This window comes from Polyodon spathula, chromosome 26 (assembly GCF_017654505.1).
Source record: "Polyodon spathula isolate WHYD16114869_AA chromosome 26, ASM1765450v1, whole genome shotgun sequence".
Lineage (NCBI taxonomy): Eukaryota > Metazoa > Chordata > Actinopteri > Acipenseriformes > Polyodontidae > Polyodon > Polyodon spathula.
This window is the reverse complement of record NC_054559.1, coordinates 11,551,001-11,575,826: the sequence shown is the minus strand read 5'-3', so window position 1 is coordinate 11,575,826 and position 24,826 is coordinate 11,551,001. Positions and strand designations below refer to the sequence as shown.

Sequence of the window (24,826 nt, the reverse complement as noted above, 5' to 3'; positions counted from 1 at the left end):
AACGCAAGTTACCGAAATTCTGTTTTCCTGTTTTTATTACACTGAATTTCGTGATTTTGAATTTCATTTTTAGAAACTTTTAAAAACTGTTCATGCGAAACGAATGTGCTGAAACGAATGGACGTGCTGTGATTTTTTTTTTTTTTTTTTTTTTATACTTTGATTTCAACTTAATAAACCATCGGATCTGACACCTTAGACATTATCCACAAGTCTAATTTCATATCCAGTAAGAGGTTATTGAGGTTTTCAGATCGCACTGTAAGGGGCAGTATTATGATGTAACGAAATCCAGAGCGGACGAGCAGAGAGCTTCTTTTCTGTCTGCTTGAGAGCCATGCTGATCCTCGGGAGCGTGCGCTGGCTTTTCTGTTCCTGTCCTGCTTTTGGGGGGGGGGGGGGGGGGGGGGGACTGTCAGTCTCAAAGACATCAAATGAATCTCGTCATTAACTACCAGCCCAGTTCATTTAAAGTTTGTGTCTATTTTTTTGTTCTTCAGCTCTGTTGTGCCCATATAGAACAGATAATATAGCATGTACAGTATATTTAATATAATGTTGCAGCAACATAGCACATATAGTTTAATGTAATATGTGTTTAATGTAAAACAGACACCCCTTTCATTTGAATTAATCTAAGGCAAAATATATTGCATATGCGTTTGCATGTATACAGCTAACTTCAGTTACTTATTTCAGCCTCGCATTAACTCTTGCCCGCTGTGTTTGCTGTGATACGCTAATAAGCAAAGTCTTGGGTGCCCTCTAGTGTCGATTCTAGAAAACAACACCATAGACTTTTTTTCTTTTTGCTGCAAGGGAAAACCAAAGAATAATTTTTTTTTTTTTTTTAAGCTCTGACTGTATTTGCATACAGCTCATCAAATTCTTAATACAAATGATTGCATCAAGTGTGTGTGCTGTCGTTTACACATTATACAGAGGAAGTTTGCAACTAATAACAATTAACATAGAACATGTGCACATAATTTGCATACATTGATTGATTAGCCATATGTTTCACTGAACTCTGATCGCTGATTAAGTGGTTTGCATGCACACACACACACACAAACACACACACACACACACACACACACACACACACACTGTCGTGGAGTTCAAATGGAATGTGCAATCTTCCATTCAACCTGGTCCTCCCCTTCCAACAAGGTTAGTCTCTCCCTAGAGCTGTGCATAGTGTATGACGTGTACCGCTAAATGAAAATGAGTTTAAAGCGGTCGTCATCGTCCGTCCTAAATGAATGGACCTGACATTATGGGAAGCAACCTTGAGCTACAAGCAGATTATAGGAGAAGCGCCTCTGCAATGTTTTGAGACGCAGTACGCACGCTATACTCATACAATAATTAACACTACAATAACATTTTCTGTGCCTGGGAGCGTGCAGACCGCAGAATAACTTCTGTGCTTGAAGACAGATGTTCCGTATTCTGTACCTTATATATATATATATACACTGAACAATTAAATAAAAATAGTTTAACAAAAAAACAACCCATTTTATTATCATCGATTAAATGTTGTAACAAAAGCAGTATGAGGCGCTCCTACAAAACCCACTGGACATAGAAAAGCAGGTATGTGCTAGCCATATTTTGAAAAGAAAATTCTGTAAAACATTTTGTAGCACGTCAGTGCCATTAAATACAGTATTTTACGAAATATCTGTTGTTGTTTGTTTTGTTTTTTTAAACTGCTTGTAGTGATAACTCCCAATTATATGCTGTGAGTGAAGCCTTTCGATTTACTAAACGTACAAGCTATGTTTAATTATTTATGTAACTACAATATATACAATTACTTATTAAAAATAAAGTTTTTTGTTTTTTACTGGGGAGGAAAATGTTTGGCAGCGGTGGGATTCGAACCCACGCCATCGAAATGACTGGAGCCTAAATCCAGCGCCTTAGACCACTCGGCCACGCTACCTTAACAAATATGTTCCTCAAATAAAGCTTACAGTTTTTTCGTTCTTTCTTTTTTAATTTAGAAAAAAGCTAATCAAATCTAACGATGATTGCCAGAAGCAGAGGTTATAACACTTTCACCAGTAATACGGGAATCTATACAAAGTGGTCGTTGTTCTTTAAGCAAAAATGGCCAGTGACATCTGCAGTTACAACGTGTCTGGGAATCCGGTTTGAGTTGCAATTCCAAACACTGATTCCGATCTTCGTAGACCGTCATACGGTTTTAAAAATATATATTTTTTATTTTGCATCTTGGCTATAAGCGCGCCAATGGAAGGCTGCTACAGTAAAAGTTTAAAATTCAAATTTTTAAACAAACTGAAACCGAGACACAGCTATAATACAGAACTTTAACGTAACGTAATGTAACGTAATTCACGTACGCTGGTGTACAAAAAAAACACACCAGTTTTATTTTTTTTTTTTTATTGTAAAGTTGATATTGTCCAGATGGTGGCGTGGTATGTTCACACAGCGCAGCTAAACATTTACTACAGGCTATACCGCTCCGCTGGTCTAGTGTGTACGTGCATTGCATGGCTGTTTCAGTGGAGGCTCTTAAATATATTGGACATTAGAAACCTGCTCCCTCATCCGAGTTACACAGCGCCAAACTCCTCGCCTCCCATCCCAGTTCAGCCCCCCATCCCAGTTCAGCCCCCTGGCACCATCTTACTCTGGACAGCCGAGGACTGGTCTCTGCTGGCAAACCAGTCTGAAGAGAAGGCGCGTTCAACAACCAGAGGATTTACCATTCTCCGTAGTTCCGGTAAAACTGACGATTTGTATTTATTTATTTATTTTTTATATGAAACTGTTTGGTAATGTACTTTTTAAAATTATTTTTAATGTGGTTTTATTTTGTTTTACAGAGTGATTTAACCTACCACTGTTACTTCCCGTTCGATAATTATTTTGCCATTAAACAATAATGTGCACCTATATTTTGGGGGTAAACTGGATTTGAAACATTTGACAGTTTTTTTTTTTTATTTTTTATTTTTTAACACAAATAAAAGAAAGACAACAACTTTTAAGGTGTATGTAATGCATAAAAACGTAGGAACATCACATTCTGTCAATGATTTTTAAGTTAATGAATGCTGTAGTGCGTCTCGCATTCATTAACATTACCATATACAATTTTTAAAACTGTAAATTAAAATAAATAGTACAGTTACTACAGCATATTTACTCTGAAAGAGTTCAATCCGGGCGCCACGTGCAATTAAATTCACGTTTTAACTGCATATTATTATTATTATTATTCTTATTTTATTCAATGTTACAATTCTATGCAATACGTTTTGAAACGAAGTAAGCAATTTTTTGTTTAATTTTTTGTAAACCATTATCAGGGACTGAAGACGTCGCTGAGCATACACTGCACAAGTTTTTATGGGACTGTATTTAGGTACACTGTATTCCCGTATGGAACTGTGTTAAACAGCAATTTAGTGATATCACTTGAGTACTTTAAATATTTAGATAAACCATTTTACCTGTCAAAGGAAGTACTACTAGGACTACTACTACTACTACTACTACTAATAATAATAATAATAATAATAATAATAATAATAATAATAATAATAATAAACAACTGAAAAAAACAAACATCTGTTGAATATGACATAAAAAATGCATTTCTGGAAGTCAAAATGACCATTTCAATTGATAGAAAAAATGCAAAACTAATTTAAGTTTCTTCAGCAGAAAACCAAACTGTATTTTTAGGTAAATCTAACACATAATCTGAAATAATCCCACTTTTATTGTAAAATCAATCCAGAAATAATAAAACAACAAAAGTAATGAATTACGAATGCAAAAATAGAATTCATATGGGGAACAAAGAGTTTTATTCAGGTGTATTGCAGTTGCCGAGGTGAAATAGCCTCCCATCTGTACAGGCCATTTAACTGCACTCAACAGGAATCGTCCAGTTTGTCAGCGGCCCTACAGGATTTATCTCTGAACGGTTGTCAGCATTTACTTAAATACAGAGAAGCATGACTAGCCAGAAGGCAGCTTGCTCCTAACACAAACAAATGTTTGCAGTAACTGGCTGCCTGTTTTAACTGACAGATTATAGATTTGTTTGGATCTCAGATTTCAGGTCTGAAAAGCTATACAGTTGAGCCTTATGTTTGACTCAAACCTCCCAATAGCTTGTTTATGCCAGAGCGTAAACTGCAGAACAGGTATTCATGTGGAAGATTGGGGTGCAGTTTACCTTGCGTGATACTGTGTTATTTACTTGGCTATACAACAGTAAGGAGGCACAGTCAGCAACAGGCCTATATTTTGCCAAACTGTTAAAGAGCACTTCCTTTTGTATTTAAACGTGAAACCTCACTCCCACAGCTCGCTGATAAGCAAATAACAATCCACCCTTTAAATAAACTGAGCGCCCATACTGATCTGTACAAGCATGAGGCTCTCTGTCTCATCTCTGCCAGTTTCATGTGATTAAAGATGTTTTCAACTGGCACTGTGAAGTGTTAGGAGTCTAATTTGAAAATGTGCCCAGGCAGAACACAAAGAAGCATTGCATGCTTTGCTGTAGAAGACAGCTCCATAACTATTTCAGTATTTGCCTTCAGTCAGTTGACTTTTTTGTATGTTTACTGTGGATATTGAACAGCCTTTATCGGCTGACAGAGTATTGATCAGATTCTTCACGTTTGCTCCAAAGCACACAGTTTATTGCATCAGATGTTTTGATCCTGGTGTTGTAAACACAGATTCTGATATATACACATTGCTCTGTCTTTTCCCAGCACTACAATTCTCTGCCTGGCCATGCTGATCCCTTAATGTCTTCACTACCATTACCACTCAATTCATCTGTGTTTAACTGCCTAGGAACCTGAGTGTATGGTCAGTGCTGTAGCCTGCAGCAAATGAATAGGAGACTTTTTCAAACTGTGTGGGTGTAGCATTCAGTGCTAAATAGTAGTTACTTTTTACAGAATTGTTTGTTATGGTACTGGTTTGTTTCTAAGCAGTAAAACCTCTGCTGGGATATTTTACATCACAATAGTGCTGACAGGTCTATAAAGGTGTACCCTGACCCCACTTGCTTTTGAAATACTTTTGGTTGCAGCCAGTGTGCAGCAATGTGCAATCACCCTGGGCTGTTGGTAGTAGTAGGGTGATGCAAGAAGCAGATGTTGTGGTTTGAGGAATTTTCCAAGAAAGCAATCTGCAGTTGATGTATTTGGTAAAAGCCCTTTCCTGTTTTAGACAGGAATATTTTCATAGGACTCAGTACATTTGGTTTCAGTTAACGATGCACTATATGAATGTCATGACCCTAAATAAATGTTGCTTAGTTTGGTGAGCTTGACAACCAGTTGATCAAAGCCAGTAACCTCCCTGCTAAGTTAAAGACTTCAGGGATGGAAATAAGACTCCTATTGCATAGCAGTTTCACCTATTCCAGATTTTAATGCAAGCTTGATTAGCGCCAGTGTATAGGTAACAAGTTCAGGTGTGTCGTATTAAAATCATAGTAAAACCAGGAGATGATCAAACTCTTGCAATGGAAGTCTTATTTCCTTTCCCTAGACTTGCACTGTAGAATGTATTGTACAGCAACTAAGGGCTGGAGTTCTGAGTTAAATTGTTTGTCTTATCTTATTCACAGATTGTCTGCTGATCCAGTCTACAGTAATAAAAACTGCAGCAATGGCAGACAAAGACCTAATCTTCAGCATGGACATTGTGGACAGTGGCAGGACGAAGCGGGCTGGCTCGCTGGATGACCCAGACAGCGACGAGGAAGACAACTATTACATCTGTCCCATCACAGACGACCCCGTCTACAAGGCGAGCGAAATCTGCAACTACCTGAAGAACTTCATTCACAACGAGCAGTACTCCTGCAGTGCCCCCACCCAGAGCAGCTTCAACGTCAAGGTAAGTGCCTGAGGACCCTGGCCTGTGAAACACTTGCTGTGGACATCACTGCAGCAAGATTGTATTTTTTTAATTGAAAACATAGACTTTTAAACAATAAAAACCCGATACTAATGCTAATATTGTCTCGCCACAGTCCAGGTTCTTGCCCAACTGGGAAAATATAATGCATACTTGACAAGAGAACTGTTGCATTAGGGTTCTGAAGGTGTGCCTTAAGACAAACTACACCTTGGAGTCTCGTTTTTAATCTTTTAAAATGAATTAGCTTTTTTTTTTTGGGTCTACATACTGTGTTACTGTCAAGGCTCATCTGTTTAGACTGTACTTGTAGATCTCTTGATCTACCCAGATGCACTGGACTCGCCTGACCTCAGCACCATGTTACTGGATCCTCAGCTGATGCACAATCCTTCCACTATTTCAATTACGTCATTGTCGATATAAATTGTAATCCTAACTTGTTGCATCTTAGTAGTGTAATTTGCACTTGCTGCATATTGTATTTAAATATTGATTTGGCATTGTTACCCTGTACTGCCTGGTAACACCTGTAAGTTGCCTTGGATAAAGGCATATAAATAATAATAAAAATAATAATAATATTGGCACGAAACCTGCCAGAGTGGCAGAGTTGTGTTTGTCTGATGCCAGTGGCCTAGCTAAGAGGCATTGTTTAAGTCCATTTTTTAATGAAGAACCACACAACCTTTGAATAAGAAGGTGTGATATCTGATAAAGTAGTTGTTCTCTAGCTGAGATGGTAGGTGGTTTTTCTTACAAGAAATGAAGGCTTTGGGACAGACTTCTGAATGATCTCTCGCATAAATATGCAATCCCCTACTTCAAACAGCAGCGTCACTTTACAAACTGAAGAGAAAATTATTGCCTTAAAAGGAACTCCTGAAGTTGACATCCAGGCTTTTCAGATATTGGAAGGGTGTGTTCTGTTGGTCTGTGCTGAGAGGGCGAGAGAGAGGGCAACGTTGGGGTCATCCACTCTGGGTTAAGTTTTGTCAATTTGAACAAGTTGACCACTTAACAGGACTGGCTGAATTAGATTGAGAACAGAGCTTGGATCTAGTGGGGTCATTGAACATGGGATTCATTGTGAGCTGAAAAGACTCTGACAAGAAAGATTTCTGACAACACAAGGCAGTGAGAACGGTACAGCAACTAGTTGCATTTCCCAGTTATCCCTGGGTCCTCTGCAGAATCCTGCTGAGAAATAAGAGCAAGGTTTCCTTGTGTGCAATGCTCTCTGACCACAATGTGATGCCTGTGCACTTTCTGAAATGCAGAAGCGGCCTGCTTTTTATCATCTAAATGCAAATGTTTCTTATTTAAAGATAGCTGCATTTTTTTGTGTGTCGTCTATGTGTTATTGAATTCATTAACAACTCTAATGAATGCACCAGAGTTACTTTTTAATCATAAACAAACTTGAATTCCACTTAGAAGAATGTGGTGCAAGCTCACAGTTTTGTATTGGGGCCTGAGCTTAGCTGATCCGTCTCAATGCATTGTAATGTGGTTTACTCTTTCCCGAGAAAGAAAGAGAGCAGGGAGCCATCAATTTTGACACGTTATCTGATCTAGGTCAGGTAGGTTATCTGAATCGCTGAATTTTAGATTCCTCTTTCAGAATCCCTTGGCTTATTGTGCAGCTTCTCTTCAAGCTTATACTCATTCCCACACTCGACTTCCTTCTTCCTTTTAATTCTTTCATTTGTAACTCAGATGGTTTCTTTTGCATTTAGATGGAGTTCAGTATGTGTTGGCTATACTAAATACTGTGCAGCCAGGTGCTAAATCTATGTCCAAGTGCACTGGTTTTCAAGGCATACAAGTCTTTACAAGAACAGTACTGTAGTTAATAACCCAACTGCTGTTACTTTGCAATGTCATGGAGGGGGAGGCATTCATACAGAAAGGTTTTGCATACCATACATAAGATAAGAAAGTAAAGCACTTTATTTATTTTTTTTTATTCAAGTGCAGTGTGTTTTAAACTATTGGAAAATTGATCTTCAGCCAAAAGGAAACGGGCCGTGGCTTCCATGCTGCAGTAAATCCTGAACGTGGACAGCATGCTTTAAAATAACTCTCTGGATACCCATCAGGACAGCACAGTACAGAACAAAATTTAGGATATGATCAAGGCTTATATTATTGTTTTACTTGCAATTGATCTAATATGTAGAGTTATTTAAACTAGTATATAGAGCAATGATATTTTGTACCCTTAACAGACAACCTGGAAGAATGCCATCAGGAAAGCCAAGGCGATGCCAGACCCCTGGGCAGAATTCCATTTGGAGGAAATTGAAAAGGAGCCCTGCACTCGCTACAGGTACAGTATGCAGAGACAGAGACAGAGACAGAGAGAGTCAGCCTCACCTTACTTTAGACACAACACATACTCCTGTTTGTGCTGTGTGTATCTATACCTGTTGTATGTAATGAAGAACATTTAAATAGAAACACCAGTCCGTTTTATTACCGATTTCTTTCTCTAACTCTGTCAGCGTTAGTGTTTTGCTTAACGTGTGATATTTTTTGTGAATCGCAGCAATACGTTAAAATATATATTTTTTGCAATTCCAAAACTGTGCAATCTTTTGCAAACTAAGAACCTGAAACAGTTTTGTAAACACAAACTCGTATCTATCTGTAGTTGTATTTTGGTATATATAGATTTCTCCTGGTTACTTATTCTGGTTAAATCTTAAACTAACATAACAAACATGTTTTGTTGTTTCAAGAAAACTCTCTGTGCCTACCTGCAGTACAGTTTCAACATTTATGTACTAACTTAAAAGTTCTTTACAATATGCATCCAGACTAATCACAAAAAACACATGACACATACAGTGGATCTATTCCTAATAAACTACTGGATGCAGTCCTTAACCCTATAACCCTTTTTATAGACATTTTAAACAGATTATAATTCTGTTTCTTTCATCCATCTTCTTCCAGAACTTTTATTTACATCTATGACAGTGTTTCTTTACCACAACCATTATTCATTTACACAGTTCCTACAGCACAGCGTGCTCCGCTGGTAGCATATGCTTGGCTAGTGTTGCGCTTGGATAGTGTACACTGTGCAGTCAGTTATAAAGCCCAGCTGTGCCAATGACGAGGAAGCGTGTCAGTTTGTCCTCTAGCAAAGCTGTCATTTCTTGCCTATTTTAAGGTACAATTTTTGTGTTTTTTGCACCCCTTAGAACAGTATTTAGCAAGCATAAATATCAGTTTCATCCCTGTCGCTCACTGGTTTAGACAGCACCAATGAGGAATGTTCTGGCATGCCAGCTTGGTAATGGGTATGTTTTGTATTCAGGTACAGCGCTGTCACAGGACAGTGGGTGGAGGATGAAGTCTTCATCAAGATGGCATCGCAGGTCAGATGCCACACTTCCTAAACATCTGATAACATTAGCCGCTGTGGACACAATATTTATTATGCCAAGTTTGTGCTTCAAATAAAACAAGGGAGTGATTATTATTACCGAGCTATGTGTCTGCAGCTTGTATTGGGGATCGTTGTACTGATTTGCAATTTCTTAGTTTATGGATTAAATAAGCATTGTTAATTTTGCTAATGGGTATAAAGGGCAGAATGAACTGTAAGAAGTCAGAAACATGTTTGTTTTTTTTTTCTTGCCTGTAGAATTCGAAATGTTTTTCTCTAACGTTGATCTTAATCTTTTGTTTTTTTTTAATTTTAGCCGTTTGGCCGGGGATCTATGAGAGAATGCTACAGAACGTAAGTTTTTGCTTTTTTCTTTAGTTTTTCCTTTAATAATTTAACAAATGAGCACAATTTAATATATCATATAAAAAATTATACATAATATTGCTTCATTATTGCCAACCACTGAGGATGTATTTTCCCTTGTTGACCCAAGTTTTCCTAAAAGGGATGTTTTGAATGCATGACTTTTTCTCCAACAATCTAGGCCGTGTGCCTCATTCTTGTGTTGCTCTAACTGTATGGCTGTGATGGGAACCATCCCACACCCTGCAGAGCAGGCTTTGCCACAGGGATATAGCTGTTGTTTTGTTTAAGTCGAATCCTGAGAAGAATTGCAAGAAAACCGCAGACTTACCAGTGTTCCATTACCGCATCTATCCACGTTCTCCTCGTCACCAGTTCTTTTCCTGGAAGAAAAAGATAAATTCAGGACATTTTTGTAAAACTTTTCCAAACGCTTGTTCTTCTTCTTTCTGTATTGTTGGTCATTGTATGTCTTTGTGTATTCTGCATCATGAAAACCCAGCCGTTTCTTATTTGAGTTATTAACTATTTCATGGTTGTTTTTATATTCAGTTAACTGAATTAGTTTCTTAATTGTTGCTATGTGTATTATTTCCTGTGCGTTGTCTTCCTGTTATGCTGTAGCGTGCTTTACCTTTAAGAGAATGTGGTGCACCTGTAAAAGTGGGTGGGTTTAAGCAGTAAAGAGGACTGATTTCCACCAGAGAGCTCAGTCAACACAGACCTTTGCTGTGAAATCCCAAAGCGAGGGCTAGAGGGAAGAATAGTATAATCTATACTCATTTTATTTTGAAAGTTAGTTATTTTTGTTTGTCTCTTTTTTTATTCTATTATTTTGTTCTGTTGTTTTTATTAAGTCTTTTCAGCATAAATGTATTTGCAAAGTGGTTTTCTGCATTGGAACGTGGACCTTGTTTCATTTGATAAATAAGTCTTGTTTATTTAATCCCGGGGACTTGGATTAGCACTCGGCTAAAAGGGACTCTGTGACAATGGTCATGTATAACTGATGCAGTCAGCAAAGCATTGCTAATAGAAAGCACTGTGCTGAGCGACTTGATCGCAGTTAAAGGGCGTTCAATACAATGAAGGCTGCTAGGTATTGGGGTTAAACCAGAAGAGAGGGAGGGTTGAAAAAAAAATCCCAGTTCACACCTTAGCCTCCTCAAGGCCGAAGACTTTACAACCCTACTGTAAATTCGCTGACCCTGTGACCTGCTTATTCAGCAGGGTGACCTTGTCAATGTACTACTCCCTGTGACACTGGCCAAGTGTAACATATCACAGGGTTTCAATATGACAAAATCCAATTAGAGGATGTTTACAAGTTTCCAGGTGTCCTAATTATAGAATTTGAGAAATATATATGTTTTTTAATTTTGCTTATAAACTTCTGATGTGCACAATATTATGCTTGACGAGACTATTTGTACTTATCTGAATAGAAGCCATTTCTTAAGGAGCTAATTGGCCCTTGGTTAAGATGGTAATGAGATGAGCGTGCTGGGGTATGCAGTTTGCAGGGAGGAAATGAGTCAATCTTAGTTGAGCTCAGTGTGTGGAGTTGGGCATATCGCTTGCTAGCTGTTTACAGCAGGAACACACGCAAATGTGACTGTATTTGCAACACTATCCCTTACCCTCCAGCAAAACAGCGGCTCTGATTTTTATTAAACGATATGAATTAATAAAAGGAACAGCTTGGGTTTCTTTAATCACATACAGTGTTCTTATTCCTAAAGACCAGTTCAGACGTCCGAATCAAACTTTTAATTTTGTGTTTTGTTTTTAATTCATCAGGAAAAAGCTGTCCAATTTCTCACACAGCCACAACTGGAAGTCCGCCTCAAACTATGTGGCTAAGCGGTACCTGATGCCGGTGGACAGAAATGTGTACTTCGAGGATGTGAGGCTGCAGATGGAAGCCAAGATCTGGGGAGAGGAATACAACCGGCACAAGCCCCCCAAGCAGGTGAGAGTGAGAGTGAGATTGGACCCTCTTAGGGGGCTAGCCCAGACCAGTCCGCCCTATTGACCTCACGGTGTAGCATGAAACTTAAAACAGGTGTTTTGAGAGCTGTGACCCTATAGAAAGAGCTCCAGTTACCCGTGCCACTGCCTATGTGCTGGACATGACTGTTTGCTGTGCTGAGCCTCTAATTGAGGAGCTGACGAGAGATGGCTCCAGCCTGCTTGACTGCTCGTGGGTGTGGCTCTTGTTTGGAAGTCGTTTGTTCCAGTGGTGGGTAGTAAAGTCTTTCTTGCATGCTCTCCCCTAAGTATACGCCTTCCTTGATTCTGGTGCTTCAAATGTGGTGTGTGTTCCACCCAGTGCAATGTTTCTGAGTAAGAGGACTGTGTTTGTCATGGTTGTGGCATGCTGGAAGAGTCCTGTCTGTCCCGGCAGGTTGACATCATGCAGATGTGTATTGTGGAGCTGAAGAACCGTCCAGGCAAGCCTCTTTACCACCTGGAGCATTACATTGAGGGGAAGTACATCAAATACAACTCCAACTCGGGCTTCGTGCGCGACGACAACATCCGCCTCACGCCGCAGGTCAGTCTCAGTTCAGGCACCTTTTCATTGATGTTCAGTTCAGTTGGACAAAATCATAAAATACCAGTCAGTACTTGAAATATTTTAGGGTGCAGTGTTTCGTGATGAGTGAATGGGAAACAGAACATTTCCTCTCTGGAGGGGTCTGCAGTTTGAAACTTATTTATGTTTTTATTTAAGCAACGTATAATTTACACCCCCCCCCTCCCCCACTTTTATTCCGACAGGCCTTTAGCCACTTCTCTTTCGAGCGCTCGGCTCACCAGCTGATTGTGGTGGATATCCAGGGGGTGGGTGACCTCTACACTGATCCCCAGATCCACACAGACTGTGGCACCGACTTTGGAGACGGAAACCTGGGTAAGTCTCTCAGCCTACCCTTGTTTACAGTGCTAGATAGAACATGGGGAGTGAAATATTTAAGAACAAAGAACAGGTTCTTTGAAGAATTAATTTTTAATGTTCAGTCTCTTTAAGAGTTATGGTAATCGTCAAATAAAAAAACAAATCACAGTGTATAGGGTTAATGTTATTAACTGATGTTGTTGAAACTGGAAAAGCTGGAAATGTAGTAGGATGGTTTAAAAGGTGCTGAAAAGACAATCTATGTGCAACTTGATAAGCGTTTTTTCAAGCAATGCATTGAAGCCATATCATTGTGGGGTTTGCAGTTCATTTGAACAGTGTATATTCAGTACTGTGTTGTGGTTGACTGTCTCTCTCTCTGTGCTACAGGTATAAGAGGAATGGCTCTATTCTTCCACTCCCACCTCTGCAACAAGATATGCAAAAGCATGGGCCTCACGCCATTTGACATTTCCCCCAAGGAAAAGACTACTCTTGACCGCACCAATAAGCTCCTGGTGAGTTGAGCACATACCCTGGCTGTGTCCCGTAGCTAGCTAGCGGTATACTGAGTGCGGTTCTCTCTCTCTCCAGGAATCGGCGAAGACAGTGCTGCGAGGCTGCGAGGAGAAGTGCGGCACCCCTCGCGTGCGCACGATCTCCACAGGCCCCCTCCCCCCACTGCTCTCCCACCAATCTGAGTCCTCCTGCCCTGACGACATGAGCGACAGGCCCTTGGACTCTCCCGTCTGCTCCCCTGCAGGCCCTTACCCAGAATCCTTTAGGAAATCTCCCTTGGGTGAGTCGCACACTCTCCATCAAAAAATAAATAAAACTACAGATCAAGTTGATGTGAGATAAGAATCAGGAATCAGGAAGGATTTTTGCCTGTACAAAAGAGGCATTATTTATAGTAATCTTACTTGATCTGTATAAAATAATAAGCTTGTATTTGCAGAATTAGCCCCACTTGTTTAATGGGAATTGTCCTGGGAATACAAAACATTTTAATTCAGAGGATGGGGACTGGTGCTGTAGAAAATAACACTGTGCAGGCCGAGCACTGTGAATTATTGAACTTCCTCAGTGTCAGTGTAGCTGCACCTCAATAACATCCAGAAGGTAGTAGGCCTTCCTAAATAATCACTTCTTTCATTTCTGTCTTTCAGGCTGGTCTCTGTTAAATGATATCGATGCCGGGTCATTCGAAGCCAATACTAACATTCATGAACACAGGGTAAGCTGGCTTTCACCTGTACATCTAGGGAACTGCTTATCCATTTGTGACGATACTTGCTAAGAGCGCTCATTAGCACAAGTTTAAGAGTCTGTCTGTCTGCCCATTTTATCACAATTACATTTTTACATGTATCTAGAGAGCTGATTTCCAGTTGTGATGAAACTTGTTGTTGTAAGTGGGCTGGTCATCATGCCCTCATTTTGCATTGGCCCTTGTTCATGTGAGGACTAGATTGTAAGTTCTAGCTTGTTGTAAATATGAAAGTGCTCTAGTGATAAGCTTGTAAACAGGAAGGGATTTGCTCAGCCCAGGCACATGCTTATCAGCTCCCCAGATAGGCATGTAGATAAAAAAAAAACACTTGTTAAATTAACTGACTCTATAATAAAAAATAAATCATAAAAAGAAATTGAACTAGTAATAAACAGTACACTGGAAATACATTCTGAATACATGTTTCATGTTATGCCAGCATATGTTAAAAATCTAAATAAAACACCTATTCTTATTTCATTTGACCAAAGTTGTAATTACTCCCTCCTTTGTCCTCCCCACTCCCAGGACTCCGATGGTGGGGACAGTGGCTACCCCAGTGAGAGACGAAGTGAAGGTGACGAAATGGAACACAGAGCCAGGGTAAAATTCTGTTCACCCAAAACACAAAACAGAGAGAATGCTTGAGTGTTAGTACTCATGTAAGTTGCCTAGGTAATGTTTTTGACACTGAGAAAGCACTTTTCAGTGAGCATTGCCACTTGTGTTTCTGAATACAGTTCTATAGAAGTTTATATCTCAATTCCATTGCACCCACGCAGTTTTGTTAGCTCAGCTCTGATGGTGTTAGAGTAGAGAAGGAAATAAAACTAGCTTGTGACATGGCTCCGGCATTGCACTGCCCAATGTGGTGAACACTTGAGGAAATGATGTATGTAAGGTATATGTTAGGACCCAGTCTTGCAGGACTGATTTTCAGCAACAAAAAAAACATGCATATCCTGTCTAACCCCTCTATCTTCTCACAGAGTTGTCTCTGGGTGTTTATCCAACCACTGTAGCTGCTTCAGACCATAACAAGTCGGGTTTGGAGTGATTGTCAGTAGTGTCGGCATGGTAGATCCTAGTCATACACACAGGATTTACAGAGCAGTTCAATGCAGTCGCTTTTACTCTGCTCCTCCAGGAAGGAAGAAACACTGTCTGGCAGGAGAAGCATCCATAACTCACTAATGTTATTGCCATGCTTTAGATCGGTGCCTGGGCAGGTCTAAAGCAGCATTGTGAGCATGTCAGCTCTTTTCTAAATTGTGCTTCATTGTTGTTTGCATTATTGCATAGGCCAGCTCACTCAACAGCAGAAGGTGCTATGAATCCGATGAGGACAGTATTCGATGGGTAAATACCAGACCTTCCAATAATCATCATGGAACCCTCTCAACCCTAACCGTCTACCATCTCTCCCATCTACTACACTTCATGTGGCATAGAGGAGTAACACCCCACATATCTTCATTGTATCCCTATTTTCTCTCCTAACCAGCAAAGAGTGGCTATCGCCTTCAAACCACCCTTCTTTAATCCTATTCAACTGATCAATCCCTGATCAACACGGTGATTTTTTGCATGTGCACCTCCCCCCCCCCCCCCCCCCCTTCCTGTAACCGCTAACCATTGTTGTTTTTTCTGCTTTTCAAATTAAATGCCTTATATAATAGATGTTCATGTGTTTGTCCTGGAAACTTCTTCAACAGCAAGATCTTCTCTTCTGATACTGAAGCGCATGCAAAGATTATTCCAAATGTAAATCGACATGTGCAAAACAAACCTTATTGGAGAAATAAAAACTTTACATTGCAACGAATTTAACCCCTTAAGGGACACAAGGAATTGAGCGGTTGTTTTTAGACGGCTTCTTCTTAAAACGCATTTGAGTGCGACTCGGGAATCACAAGGAAACTGACCATTTGGAGGATCAGATCCTGCCTGTCAGTAAATTTAAAACCCTGTTTTGTGCACCTCAATGCAAAAAATCAGAAAGTTAGCATCTTTTATTTTTTTTTTTTTATGGGACACTTAAAGGGTTAATTTTGGTTTCTGTACAGACCATTTTGTGCACCAGTTGGTTTTGCATTACCATACATCACAGATACATCTTTACCATTACCTGAGGTACACTGCAGAAATGTCATTGTATGATTCAGATAACCACTGCTATAGCACAATTACAATATCCCATATGACAGTAATATACAGTAACATCCCATTTACAGTGTGCATGATAATAACTGTATCTGGGCAGGGGGTGTGTTGCATTTTCCAGGGCTGATCCAGACAAGAAACTACTAATCTGATCAACAACAACTAATGAAAATAAGCCTTAACCTGCATGGATATTTTCCATGACACAGATGAGGATCAGCCCTGTGGGTTGTTACTTTGCTGTAGTGGAAGGATGGAGTTTGTTTACAGACTCGTATCTTTGTTTCCTCCTCTCTGGTGCTCAGCTGACGGAGGAGAAGTGGAATATGTACCATGCGTCTCACTCGCACGTTAACCGGCCCTCGTGTGTCGCTGTCGAGGTGGAGAGACTCAACGCCCTGGTGCTGGAGAAGAAGATCGGAAAGTCCAACCTGGGGAAGGTGAGCTCCAAGCACCACGCATTACAATGCAGGGGAATTCTTTAAACCTGTAACAGAAGATATTCACAAACCATTTTAAAGTTTTTTTTCCAAAGATTGTTCACCTTATAAATAAAATGCATTGATACCTTGCTAATTCCAGACAGCCAGAAATAGAGAAACAACAAAGTTCTGCCTAATAAATCTGGAATATTTGACCTAGTGTTTACATAGTGTACAGGACAGGTACTTACACACCACAGAATTTGTATTATTTATTTATTTGTCCACCTGTAAATGTGGAATCCTATATAAACCCCTGTGTGTGGAAAGTGTTGAGTGTACATAGTGAAGTGTGTCCCCTCAGGTCCATTTGGCCATGGTCCGGTACCACGAGGGGGGCCGGTTCTGTGAGAAGGACGAGGAGTGGGACCAGGACTCTGCGCTCTTTCACCTGGAGCATGCGGCAGTGTGCGGGGAGCTGGAGGCAATTGTCACCCTGGGCCTCATGTACTTCCAGATGCCTCACCACATTCTCACAGAGGTCACCCTGGAGGTGAGCTTGGGGAAGAGGGGAGCACTTTGCTATAAGTTCCATTTCTGAATCTGTGTCATGACATAGGGCCATAAGTACAAAACGTGTTACGAACGCGAATAGAAATGACTCAATTATGAAATGGTTTCAGAGGTACACCTTTCTTTTGGAGTAATCATTTGGAATCTTTGGCCTCATTAGTGCTCATCCACGTTAATACAAATAAGTACATGCATAAGTGGTTGTGTAGTCAGTGGGCAAGCTGAACCCTCTGCAGCAGTGGGTTGGGCAGGTTTTATTGGGTGAGCTATGGTAATTGAGGCATGGCAACTGTAAATAGCTGTCATTAAGCAGTGTTTGCTGAACAAGCAGAAGATGACAGGCTGCCAATCACAGCAATAAACAAACTTGTTATCTAACCTTTTCACAGGCCTTGTTGAGGAAAGTCACTGTTACCACTGCAACTGCCAGCCACTATCCACATACACTTCTGGGTCAATAAGCTATTGCAGTCACTTCTTTATGTTTAAAGATTGAGTAAGGACTTTGCTGCCAAGGGAACACAAAGTATAATATGTTCAGCTTGTTTTTTTAGAGCATTTTACAGCACTAGGGTTGTGCCTCCTTAATTTCATCCACAACATCTACATGGATACAGGCTGATCAGTTCAACCCCTTGGATTCTTTGCAAGTTTAAATGAATAGTAAATTGAAATTAGATTTTAAAAAGTTTTGGGATTTTTAGCGTACTTACTCCACTGGGTAACAAGGACATCATCATAACTGAAAACGTATTCCTTTGTTGCTCATTCCGTCAATAGAATTTAAACACAACATGTGACAGAACCCAAAGGGATTTTATTTTGTTTATTTTTTAATTTTGTATAAAGGATACCGAAGAGAACCGAAAAAAAGGGTTTGCCTACCTGTTGCAGGCTGCTGAAGCCGGGGACCGTCCGTCCATGATCTTTCTGTCTCGAGCGTTCGACTCTGGAGTCACCCTGCCTCCTGACAGGTGAGCGGGCACAGGAGAGGACCACTGTGGTTCTGTGTGCAGGGCGCCTCCCTTCAAAAGGATAGCTTTAAACCTCTATTTCCAGAGCTCCTGGTGTTATGTCAAGTAAGGCTGGTTGTTTTTCGTGGTTACATATTCATTCAACTTGAGAGCAGTCCTTAATTTGAACAAATCACCAAGTGAGGATTTTATAAAAAAATATATTCAAGAGGGGCTCCCAAGTGGCGCATCCAGTAAAGGCACTCCACATGGAGTGCAGGATGCACCCCATAGCCTGGAGGTCATCAGTTCAAGTCCAGGCTGCTCCACTGCCTGACCATGGACAAGAGCTCCCAAGGGGGGGTGCACATTGCCCAAGTGGGGAGGGCTTAAGTCTGTGACACCATTGACACCTGTGGACTGGCCAGGTGCCTGCAGGCTTGCTTGTAAGCTGCCCAGAGCTGCATTGTCCTCCAATACTGAAGCTCTGAGGTGGCTGCATGGTGGGCCTGCAGAGTGAAAAGAAGCAGTCAGCTGATGGCAAACACTTCAGAGGACAGCATGTGCTGAGCCTAAAGTAATTGGGAGAAAAATGGGATAACATTTTATATATATTTATATAATTCTGGAATGTTTACTGAGGTGTACAAACCATAGTTGTTTTTTGACAGAGCAAAGAGGTGTGTAGATTTATTACCAGGAGAACTTTGAGATCCTACAAACCGTTTCCATGAGCTGCTTCTCAGCGTAGTGGTTGTTGTCTGTCTGCAGGAGCCGGGACTGGAAGGAGGCAGTGCGCTGGTATGACACGGCACTCAACATGACAGATTACGATGAGGGTGGAGGGTATGACGGAATGCAGGACGAGCCACGCTACCTCCTCCTGGCTAGAGAGGCCGAGATGTACATGGAGGGGGGCTTCGGCCTGGAGCCAGACCCCAAGAAAGCAGGTAACAAACAAAACAAAGAGAGGAACTCTTCTGGGAGAGTCACACCAAGGGCCCGTTCCATCACGTATACTGCAGTACAGTAGATTCCATACAAGCAAAACCTAGTGTCCTGAATGCCGTCTTCCCTAGCAGAGCTTAGAAGTTTACTTGCACTGAGTGCAGTTCTGTAAGCCTGTTTGAATTGACCACAGCAAAGAATTAGCAGTCAAAATTAAAGATTTTTAAACTGCATTTTTCATGGTTGGGATGTTGCTTAAAGCCTGCGCAGGAGTGCCCTGTATATCGTTGACAGGCCATGTTCATGTTTTATTTTTCCAGGCGATCTGTTCACAGAGGCAGCGGACGCAGCGATGGAGGCCTTGAAGGGCAGGCTGGCAAACCAGTACTACATGAAGGCAGAGGAGGCATGGAGCTTGATGGAGGAGTGAGCAGCACACCCAGCCCCATGCAGTCACTGCGTCACCAGGCAGCTCTCCCAGAACAGGACTCCAACCAGGCCGTTGAACTGTTTACAAACCAAATTTACCTTTCTGTGTTTGTGTCAGTGTTTCCGTCCACTTTACTTGTCGTTGCAGTCTTGTGCAAAAAATGAAGAAAAATATTGCATGGGGAGTATGTCATTTTTATGTTGTACAAGAGATCTTCAATGAAGCATGGTGTAGGGACATTTTTTTTTTCTCTTGTGTTGGAGAATCCTAGGGTGTCTTGAGAAGCTATCAGCTTGGCTAGTCTACTGTAATAGTGAATGTATATTTTGTAGATTATATTCAGTATCCTTGTCTTGCTGTATCAATGGGACTTTCTTTTAATTTTTCTGTGCACTTATATCAGTCATATTGGGTAGTAAAATATATATTTAGCTTAAAGGGAGAACACAAAATTGATTTTTGTGATTGTTTCATATTGTAAAAAAGGGTGGCCTTTTAAAAAAAAAAAAAAGTTTACATAAATGTGTATATATATAAAAAAACTTGAATTAGTTTTTAAACTTTTAAAAAGGTTGTATGGTAGTTTGCTAAAAACAGTTTTCAAGAAACAAAAACTGGCCATTTTTGTACTTTTTGGGTATCATTTTCTTTTAGCTGAATGATTATGTAAAACTGTTATTGTTTAGTTTAAGTTTGCATGTGCAAAGATAGTAAAAAATCTTAAGCTGTGTATGTCAACAAAGCATGTAAGCATGTACTCGTGCAGCACACCTAAATGCAAATGTCTGCTTTTTAAACTGCACTTCGCAATTCGCAATGGAAGTCGCATTTATTTTACACAGTTCCTGAAGAAAATGTGTTATATATACAGATTTGATTTGTGTCTCACAATTTTTATAACCAGAAAAATACATGCAGAAGGGTTTTTTTTTTTTTTTTTTTTTTCTCACACACACACACACACACACACACACACACACACACACTAATGCCATGGCTGCTGACCTCTGGGTGACACTGTTGCTCAACCTGCTGTTCCTGGTCATCCAGCAGATTTTCAAAATGTGAGCACGGTGGGGCGGGAAATAGTGTTTTTGCACTGTAACTTTGTATTGCCCTGTAACACCTGTTAGAGGCCTTGGATAAAGGCCTCTGCCAAATAAACTGACCATCCTATTTATTGTCTTATTCTGTATAATCAAGCATGAAGATGAAATTAATGTATTCTTTGATGGAACATTAAATATATACCACAGCTCTTAAAATGACTTTACTATAATGACATTACAATCTTTCGTTTTGGTTGTTTGATTGTCATCTAAAGAATAAATGCATGTTTTGTGTACAAATTATGATACGAAAAGGGCCTTATTATATATATCAAATCAACTGCATAAGCATTGCATGCAGTAGTGTGCTTCGTGAAGGGAAAAACATTTACCAAAGCAATACCCATCGGTTGTGTAATATCGATGCGTGTGATGAAAAGGGGTAAACTTTATGCGCGCTTAGGAACGTCCTACCGGAACGTGGCTATGTTGTTATCGAAAATCTCCAAAGGAAAATTAGAAGAAGAAAAAACGTTTTTAGTCCAGATTGTCAAAGTTCAGAAATCCAGTTCACTCGAGGCCTCACATGGTAAAAGAGGGACCCCTAGAGGGCAATGCATACATTACAAATGCATACATTGCTGTTAGTTTCGTACTTGAATATTGCAATGTTTATATGCATTAGCTTCACTTACGAGGTAGCGTGGCCGAGCGGTCTAAGGCGCTGGATTAAGGCTCCAGTCTCTTTGGAGGCGTGGGTTCGAATCCCACCGCTGCCAGTATTCATTTTTTTTTTTTTTTTTTAATAACAGCTTTCTGTCACATTGGTTGTGCCTTTCTCCTGTTTCAGATGTTTCATTTGCCTCGAAGTTAGCTCTCACGTACTGCCTCCTACTGGTAGGAAAAAAGGTCGCATTAGATTGCGCCATCTTGCAGCTGAATTCAGAGCTGCAGGTCGAGCTTCTGAAAGCATTGTGGGTAGAGAGCAACCCATCCCCACGTGTCTGTGAAACATCAACATGGCAGCTGCCTGAGATAATGCACCCTCTGTAGAGAAAACAGACCGGAGAGTAGACAACCGGGAAAACAGGCATCAAGCTGTAGGAAACGTCGCTCTTCGTTTATTGCTGTAGTAGGTGAGCTGGACATGCGTTTTTTTTTTTTAATTAAAAGTCAGTCTTTTAACTGCAAAACTAGACTCGTTTATTTACACGAGGCCTGCGTTTACCGTTTCATTTATTTGTTTTCATCCATAAAGTATGATAAATCCGAGTGGCATTTAATTTTTTCAAGATAGCATTGATACTAGGTTCCGCGGCGGTACCTACGCGTCTTCAGCTCACACCACTCGTCAGAGGCAGGGTCGGTTAAGTTGTTACCGGCAAACCAACTTTAATGGACGTAACATCGTTACGTGATAAAAAAAAAAAAAAAAAGTCTTAATTTATCTTAACATTGTTCCTGCTCTACTTATATTGAATGCATGACACGTATTTATTTAATTAATGTTGGAGTGCTGCAGTATTTTGCATAATGTTAGTATTTTTGTAATTCTAATAATATGGGTTGTATTTCAGTAGCTCCTACTCTACTAGCACCATTGTATAACGATACGAGGGGTCACAGTTTCTTTAAGCAAAATCGGCATACGCCTAATCCAACTGGGCCTGCGTGACGTGGTTCGAGTCACTTGGTTGGGAATAATTACATGGTTGTTGGCAATGAGTAAATTAAGCGAGTAATACTGCATTACTGCTGTTTTGAGAAAGCTTATAAATTCCTTCCATATCGGTGAATTTGTTTACGCATGCTGTGCACATCATTTTCTGCGATCTGATCGGCTAGGTCAAATACGATATTCTTCATAAACGCTAAACCCAGGTGTCCGTGTTAACTAAAGGGCAGGGAGTGCCTTTGTCATACTGGCTCTGTGGGTCAGTCAGTGGACGGCATTGTTCTTCACTAGCACCTAAATCCAAGACATAAAACATATTTATTTCTTTAAATTACCTTAATAGGCACGTATTATTTACACCCTCCCAAAACAGTTATGAAAACATTCTGGCAACACAGTACAACATATTTTAGACATAGGTCACACTGACTGCCTTCAGATCAGTCAAATTTACCAACCCCAGTTTTGCTGATATCTTCCTGAGACCTGTTGAGCTCACAAGCACTAGTAGTATTGCAGCCCTTTTAATGCAATGTATTGTTTTTTTTGTTAAAAAGTGGGGCATATATATGTTGTGGTATGAGATCTGATCAATCTGACTGTTTATTTAAGCTTTTGGAATGCTGGACTTGTACAAGTACAGATGTCGCAGTGGTACGTATAATTGTCTTTTTTAGTTGCTGGGTCTGATCAAGAAGGTTCAGCTGTGCCAGGACCCCGTCGCCATTCTGCGATTTCCAGTATGTCCAGCGAGGATGATGACCCAATCATACAAGAGGTACGACGCACTTTGTTTTTGCTTTTGATTGACTGCAGCGTGTAACGTCCGTTGTAGTTTATCAGACAAATTAGCCATGATAAAATAAATCATTGGTGTCTCCTGTCCATCAGATTGAGGTTACTCCTGAGTTGATATAAATACTGCATATGTAAATGTGCATAAGAAATCTGAGTACAATTCAGTAAATTGTCTTTTTTTTTTTTTTAAGATTGACGTGTACCTGGCCAAAAGCCTTGCAGACAAACTGTATTTATTCCAGGTAAGCAGTTTCAGAGCAGTTCATGAACTTTGAAAGACAATGTAAGTATTAAATATACATTTAAATGTGCGCAGTACATCATGTTGTGAAACCTGTGTCTCCATCTGTCTTTAACCCCTTGTTTGCTTTCCCAGTATCCGGTACGCCCAGCAACTATGACCTATGATGTTGCTCATTTATCTGCAAAAATCAAACCCAAACAGCAGAAGGTAAGAGTCTACGCCCAGGCAGTGCAGCTCAAGTTAAGTTGGATCAGTTGTGTAGCTGTGCACTTTGGAATTAATTGAAAACGCAATGCTGCAGCTATATTTTTGAAAAACAATTTATACTCTAGTTTGCAGCTCCTATAAATAAAGGCACAGCTGCAACCTTGAAAAGGAGTAAAAGTGAGTGCGTCTCTCATTACATAACATGTGTAATGTACAGGCCCTCATTGCGTTACATGATTATTTGAACAGTACACAGTGCATTTCTCATGGTATTGCACACTGCAGGTTGAAGTGGAACTGGCTATAGACTCCATGAGCCCAAACTACTGCCGCAGCAAAGGAGAGCAGATAGCCCTCAATGTCGATGGAATCGCCACAGAGGAGGGCAACACATATTCCACGTAAGATTTACAGACCTTGGAGAGAAGTACCTGCAGGCTACTCTTTGTATTCAAACCCCTTGCTCAAGTTTGTTTCATTCCTCTGTTGGCCCAGTAAAGCAAACCCAAACCTCTTCTTTCCTCCTTGTCTGACTTGATTCTCTCTCCCGTTGCAAATTGTTTCTTTGTTTTCAGGAAGCTTATGGACAAGCAGACCTTCTCCTCCATCCAGGCCACCACAAACACATCTCGCTATGCTGCTGCTGTCTTCCGGAAAGGTTAAGCACAAGCATTTTTGATTTTACTGTTAATAGCACAGTGGATGTGAAGTTGACGAATTCCGAGCTGTTCTAGACGGTCACAAGCGCTCTCCGTCCAAAGGCATTCAGGTTCAGCACAGACTGCTTGTAAAGGCTTTTCATAATATTCATAGAAATTGAAATTTGCAGAAAGTTTGGTATTTATCGTAAAAAATCTTTCAGGTGAACTCCACTTGACACCGCTGCATGGCATTCTTCAGCTGAGACCTAGTTTCTCCTACCTGGACAAGGCAGATTCTAAACATCGGGAGCGAGAGGCTGCCAACGAAGGTACAGTCACGTGTGGTCTGTGTTTTATATGTGTAGATTTTAACTTCTGACTTTGATACTGTGTGCTTGTGATGTATTTATTTTTTCTTTGGCCGGTACTTCTCTTTTCAGGTGGGGACTCCTCTCAAGACGAGGCGGAGGAGGATGTGAAGCAGATCACAGTGAGTCTGCGCGACCCAAGTTAAAATTCACTTCAACAAGCACGCCGTCTTTTAATTGGAAATGTTCTGCTTTTATTTTAAAATGTTTTACAGAATGAGATCGATATGTTGGTTTGTTCTTGTGATCACCATTGATTTGATTGGATAGCTCAGGTGTGTGTGTGCTGATAGTCCTTGGTTTTTTGCAGGTTCGTTTTTCCCGACCGGAGTCTGAGCAGGCCCGACAGCGTCGAGTCCAGTCCTACGAGTTCCTGCAAAAGAAACATGCGGAGGAGCCCTGGGTTCACCTGCACTACTACGGACTCAAGGTAACAAGCTCAGGGATGGAAATAATACTCCTGTTGCATCTAAG

At 40.5% G+C, this 24,826-nt stretch overlaps 2 protein-coding genes and 2 non-coding genes across 5 annotated transcripts in view; 3 read left to right on the top strand and 1 right to left on the bottom strand.

Moving 5' to 3' along the window:
• Positions 1-1,872: 1,872 nt before the first annotated feature.
• trnal-uag lies at positions 1,873-1,954 on the bottom strand. Its single transcript has one exon. It is a non-coding gene; the product is annotated as a tRNA-Leu (tRNA).
• Positions 1,955-2,459: 505 nt separating this feature from the next.
• LOC121300848 (eukaryotic elongation factor 2 kinase-like) lies at positions 2,460-20,220 on the top strand. Of its 2 annotated transcripts, XM_041229785.1 has the most exons (18): positions 2,460-2,764; positions 5,648-5,919; positions 8,172-8,272; positions 9,269-9,329; positions 9,657-9,694; positions 11,507-11,678; positions 12,114-12,263; positions 12,491-12,623; positions 12,999-13,126; positions 13,203-13,407; positions 13,778-13,845; positions 14,410-14,484; positions 15,184-15,240; positions 16,350-16,484; positions 16,831-17,019; positions 17,889-18,013; positions 18,764-18,942; positions 19,261-20,220. In XM_041229785.1, the coding sequence occupies exons 2-18, from the start codon at positions 5,689-5,691 to the stop codon at positions 19,368-19,370; spliced, it is 2,157 nt and encodes a 718-aa protein (XP_041085719.1). In that variant the 5' UTR covers positions 2,460-2,764; positions 5,648-5,688; the 3' UTR covers positions 19,371-20,220. The 2 variants fall into 2 exon arrangements, with proteins under 2 accessions (XP_041085719.1, XP_041085720.1); XM_041229786.1 differs by lacking the exon at positions 15,184-15,240.
• Positions 20,221-21,116: 896 nt separating this feature from the next.
• trnal-aag lies at positions 21,117-21,198 on the top strand. Its single transcript has one exon. It is a non-coding gene; the product is annotated as a tRNA-Leu (tRNA).
• A 214-nt stretch (positions 21,199-21,412) lies between these two features.
• The window catches only part of LOC121300484 (DNA-directed RNA polymerase III subunit RPC5-like), a 4,062-nt gene continuing 648 nt past the window's right edge, over positions 21,413-24,826 (top strand). Inside the window, exons 1-9 of the mRNA XM_041229055.1 lie at positions 21,413-21,555; positions 22,772-22,872; positions 23,084-23,134; positions 23,269-23,343; positions 23,629-23,744; positions 23,919-24,001; positions 24,206-24,313; positions 24,425-24,474; positions 24,663-24,782. Of these exons, the coding sequence (XP_041084989.1) occupies positions 22,837-22,872; positions 23,084-23,134; positions 23,269-23,343; positions 23,629-23,744; positions 23,919-24,001; positions 24,206-24,313; positions 24,425-24,474; positions 24,663-24,782 (639 nt within the window). The 5' untranslated portion in view covers positions 21,413-21,555; positions 22,772-22,836. The remainder of the gene's footprint in view (positions 21,556-22,771; positions 22,873-23,083; positions 23,135-23,268; positions 23,344-23,628; positions 23,745-23,918; positions 24,002-24,205; positions 24,314-24,424; positions 24,475-24,662; positions 24,783-24,826) is intronic.